The sequence below is a fragment of the Cupressus sempervirens genome, chromosome 3 (assembly GCF_028749045.1).
Source record: "Cupressus sempervirens isolate cs-2001-9-10 chromosome 3, ASM2874904v1, whole genome shotgun sequence".
Classification (NCBI taxonomy): Eukaryota; Viridiplantae; Streptophyta; class Pinopsida; order Cupressales; family Cupressaceae; genus Cupressus; species Cupressus sempervirens.
In genome coordinates, this window is record NC_143120.1 from 991,019,417 (window position 1) to 991,024,609 (window position 5,193).

Genomic DNA, 5,193 nt, shown 5'->3' on the forward strand with positions numbered 1-5,193 from the left:
TCTCCTTAAAAGCAATATAAAGGTTAATTGATTATCCGGCTAAGAATACATATGAGTTTTTAAAATAAATAATTTATACTCAATATTTATTGATTATTTCTAACAACAATCTTGGTCAAAGAGGCGAGTGTGTGCAAGATAAATAAAGAGGGCAATTGAATCTAAAGTCAAAGCAGCAAGAAGAACACCTACTAAAAAGGAAATTACAGAAAAAGTTAAATTAAAAGGCTTTAAATTGTGTAAATAAGGAAGAACCCTCATAACCTCATTATTTCCGAAATGCCCCTATATTTTTCTATATCGTTAGTGGACGTAAGTTCCTAGAAAAGAATGAAGATTTTGTTGACTGCAGGCCTACTTGAACGAAGAAATTACATATGATATTTATTAACTAACAATAAAAATCTTGCCCTCATCCTTTTACTGATAAAAAAAAATTTTTTTTTCTTAGATTTGAAATCACACTCACTTTTATAATGATTATCAACATACATAGAGTGCCACATGTTCTAGGATTACAATGAGTACCAATGTACCAACAATGTCATGATTCATCTCCAATTTGCTTTTCCAAAAGAAAAACCATTAACATGATCCCATCAATGTAAAAACTTCATTGTTATCATTGATTTACTTTTAATAATATATAATTCATAAAAATTAGGTCATTTACATCTATAATATGCTCACTATTTTCTTATTAACATATTTGAAGAGGTGAAAGTGCAACATAGACTTTTCTACTACTCATTTTGGACTTGGACCTTTTTTTTTCTTGATTAATAGTTTGATACTAAATCTGAGTAGTTTTATGTATGAGTTAACACTTATCCTATACTGGAACCAATCTTGAACCCTTGGTCTCTAATGGCCTAAATATAATGCTTAACTCTTTATATTCTTGGTCCCATGTTGAGATCACATGGGAGAACTTTGGTTTAGGCTATTAGAGTGATCTAAATCTTCAATTTGAATATTTAAAATTTAAACATGTCCAAGCCAGCGTAATCTTAACTAGTTAGTCTCATTGAATCACACGTGAAATATTCATATTTAAACTCTATGGTTTTGTATAGAAAGATAATACTCTGGCTCATTTAAACCAATAAAACACTCAATATAGACCTTATCATTACACATAATCGAGCATCTAGAGAAACCATTGCATAAATATCAACATACATAAGGATACATGCCTAAGTATTTTTGCATGTCACATGGATTTATTCAATCTTGTTCAAACACCACATAATTAAATATACCTTACTTTATTATAATCAAGTCAAGCCAATTATTAGTCCATTTGTCAACAAGTCCTAATGACACTAACAAGCACCATCCAAGTCAAATATACACATGAGCACATACTTATCAAGAATGAGAGCATAAGATTTACTACTATGAGTTAGAATTACAAGTCCACAATTTAAGGACTAGAATAAAAAATTAATTATGAGCTTAGACACAACATAGTTCATGTAGCATTGTACATTAAATCCTAGCATATGCATATCTAGATAGAAAATTCCAAAAGAATAAGAAATGGACATTTCAACAAAATATTTCTATTGCCAATAAAGACAAGTGCATCTACCACTCTAAATAAATATTGACATATATTTTTGTACTTTTCTTGATGCAACTCTTTTACCTAATCAGTTTAATGAATGCTTGTTATATTGCATTTAATTAACGTAGATATTTCAAAAGGTATGTTCTCTTAACTCTTCACTACTACATTTATTATTTTACACAAATATAAATTTTATTTATTTTTCCCTTAAAAGCATGTAGAGATAACATAACTCAAATATCTCTCTTGATTGAGAAATCACATTTGGCACTAGTGAGTTTGAACTCTCCCCTCCTAGGCAATAATACACGTTCTTGATACCTGTATGTTTGTGGGATGGTGCAAGTGGAGCTCTGTTTTGGGTATCAATAGATCTTCAAACGTGCTCTATTGTTTGGGATGAGGTCCCCCATCTGTGGGTTCACCTCGTCTTGACCAAGCTAAAAATTTGACATTTATAATGAATGGTACCTCATCACACTATAATAGGTATTAGCACCCCTTACAAAGAGTTCTAATTGAAATAAATAATAATAAACAAATGTATCTTCATTAAAAAAATAAGATACACTGCAATTTTAGATTAAAAAACATCTTGCAATTTATATCACTCAAATGAAAATGGGATTGTTTTGCATAAACACACAAAACATCAACACTTAGTCAAGTTTAAATTAGTCATTTATACAGAAGTATAAAATTACATGTATATCTAGTACAGTCTAAATAAGGGCATAAGAGAGGAGATGAGACTCAATTTCTATTCACCAAACATCTATCACTCAAATGAAAATGCGATTGTTTTGCATAAACACACAAAACATGGATACATCATATTACTCGTCTATACATGAATATTAAATTAAATGTATATCTATTTTACCAAACATCTAACATAGATTTGAATCAAAGTTTTAATTACTCATTCATAGATAAATTAAATTTTTTTTTTTAATAATATTTTGAAAAAATATGATTCCCACCTAAGGGAGAGGACCCAGTACTTGAACGAGTTCTAATAGTTGTGATAGAAATTGTTCACTTAATACTTACACTTATTAACTTAATGTTCAATTTTTTTGACAACATAGTACCAATACTTGTAACTTTAAAGTTGTTAGTACAATGCCAACTACCCAAAATTGAATAAAATGTACCCTTAGTTAATTTTAATAACCAATGATGTGATGCCACATCAATTGTTCACCTATTGGTACCCTTTATGCATGACCATTGGTCTCACTTTTTTTTGGGCGTTGTTTTGGACAATTTGGTAAAAAACATGCTGATGTGGCATCATAATGGGTGACATGGACTTGAAACCTTAGTTATAAGTAGACAAGTGGCCAAGTAAGCTGTTGTAAAAAAACTGTGAGCGACTTGAAATTTTTACATAGAGTTTTGATAAGCCCGAAATTAAGGTGTTCAAGTACTAGATCCTCTCCCCTAGCTAATTTTCTTACGGAACAAGAGTGAAAATGAGATCACAATCCAACTCACCAGATTGTGACCCTTGATAACCAGGATCAATACAAAAATGATTATCTTTATCCCAAACTCCCTAACCTACTGTTAACATCTTGCAAGGGAAGATAAGTGCCTCAGCAAAGCTTAATGAGAAAACCCCAACTGCATATTTCCATTCATAAAAACAGAGAAAAAATCATTAATTATTGAAATTTCAATCCACGCGTCCACAACATACAAACAAGGAAGTAAAATTTCAACCGGAAGCTTCTCGAGTTCGCATCAATGGCTAATCGACCAAACAACTTTGACTATTTTCGACCCCAAACATTGTTTTCAACAGTATTGTTGACAGTGTAATTCATCCTCAACTATATTGTCAGTATCTCATTACAACACTTCAATTTGTTTTGACCGGGGGAAAAAAAATTGGAAGAGAGGAATTCTACTCACACACGGATGTTTCTGATTTCTAGACTTCAGAGGACTCATCTGGGCAAAGATTTTTCTTTCTGTTTGCAGGAATTTGTGTGTTGAAGCCAAAATTTTGTGACGAAATCACAGGCGGCAGCCATGGCTGAATGCTCAAAGCAATGGGGATCTGTAGATTCTGAATGGGGTTCTTCCCCCAAACAGACCATCATTTACACAACATTTGTTGAAACAGATTCAGATGGATTCAGGGAGCTTGTGCAAAAACTCACTGGTGTTTCAGAGGGGGAAAACGAAATTGAAAAGCTTCCGGTCACCATGCCGGCAAGAAATTCAAGAAAAGGGGGGAAATCGGATGAAGATCCGGGTGCCGTGGGGAAATTAGTTGAATTGGGTGTTCAGAAATCAGGGTTTAAACTTCACCAGAGGAGGCAATTTCAGAAGAAGATTGAGACCAAGAGGAGTTCCTATCATGAACTCCACAAGCCCACAAGATTATCAGGTAATCATAAAAATAATAATGATGTTTCAATTGCTTCAGCACTGATTCCCAGCCCAATCACTCCTCTTGAGCCTGCCGATCCCTTCAATTCTTCCCCAAGTTGTTGTTATTCTTCCACTCCAACATCTGGCAATCAATCATCACATCTGGAAGAAGAAGAACAAGGGTTTTGTTTTGAGGGTTCAGCAATAAGTGTGAAAAGGGAACCAGAGTTGCTTCCCCTGTTTCCCCTCCATTCTCCAACACAGCGAAGAAGTGCCTGAGTCTTGAAAATGGTGATGGAAAAATAATAATAATGATGTTACAACTCCTCCTGAACTTTTTGTTTGTGGGTGATATGAGATTTTTTACAGTGATGTGAGGGTAGATTGGAATTTAGACTGAGGAATCATATTCATCACTGTTCTCAAGATTATTGAGCTGCACAAATAAGGTTAGGGAACTTTTAATTTTTCAAATCTTCGAGCCTATGATACCCTGTTCTTCAGGGCTTAAATCTATACTTGTTTAGGTCTTAAACTTTTCTCAATGTTACTGGTGATTCTACTTTTGGCCAGCAAATGAACAGGTTTTGATGCTGGAAGATGTAAATCTGGAATTCCATGCACTGTGGGATTCCCTCAATCTTATTAATGGCATTGATAATTCTTGGCCAAGGTTTTTTTTTGGGCATTTTCAGTCCGAATCTTCTTGTTTTCTGGGATGCTGATAAGATTTACTCCTATGGAAAATGAACTTGAATTTTCTTTCATCTTGTTTCTGCAATATATCTGATAGAAGATTTGTATATTTATTCAGAGCCCCCTTTTCAATATCTTAATCAAATTTTAGCATTTCTGTATCTGACTATTTTTCTACAGTCCTCTAATGGTGAATTGGCTTATAATCCCTCTTTTGATTATGGGTCTGAAAGCTATATTAATTGCTGTAAGATTTTCAGCAATATAAAAGATAAACAGAAAGATTGATTGCTTCAGCGAATCTTATCCACATTCTATAGCTTAAAACTATGTAAAGATTATAACTCAAGACTAAAACTACTTCCCAAAAAATTGAGCACTTCAAGAAAACAGAGAAAAAAATTTTGTTGCAGCAAACCTTATCCGCACAGTACAGGTCAACAGACTTTGCACGTTTTATGACTCTTAAGATTAAAACTAAAACTCTATCTGATCTCCCTTTGTAACCCCAAAAAACAAAATGTTTGTGTACTATAAAA

General features: G+C 33.1%; 1 protein-coding gene across 1 annotated transcript; it reads left to right on the top strand.

Annotated features, from left to right (window-relative positions):
* The first annotated feature begins 3,309 nt into the window (after nucleotides 1–3,309).
* Nucleotides 3,310–4,630, top strand: LOC149570083 (VQ motif-containing protein 11-like). The gene has a single exon (XM_089822740.1). The coding sequence runs from the start codon at nucleotides 3,614–3,616 to the stop codon at nucleotides 4,235–4,237; it is 624 nt and encodes a 207-aa protein (XP_089678866.1). The 5' UTR covers nucleotides 3,310–3,613; the 3' UTR covers nucleotides 4,238–4,630.
* Nucleotides 4,631–5,193: the final 563 nt, after the last annotated feature.

Coding starts and splice junctions, on each gene's coding strand:
- LOC149570083 (XM_089822740.1), top strand. CDS start 3,614: ATGGCTGAATGCTCAAAGCAATGGGGATCTGTAGATTCTGAATGGGGT.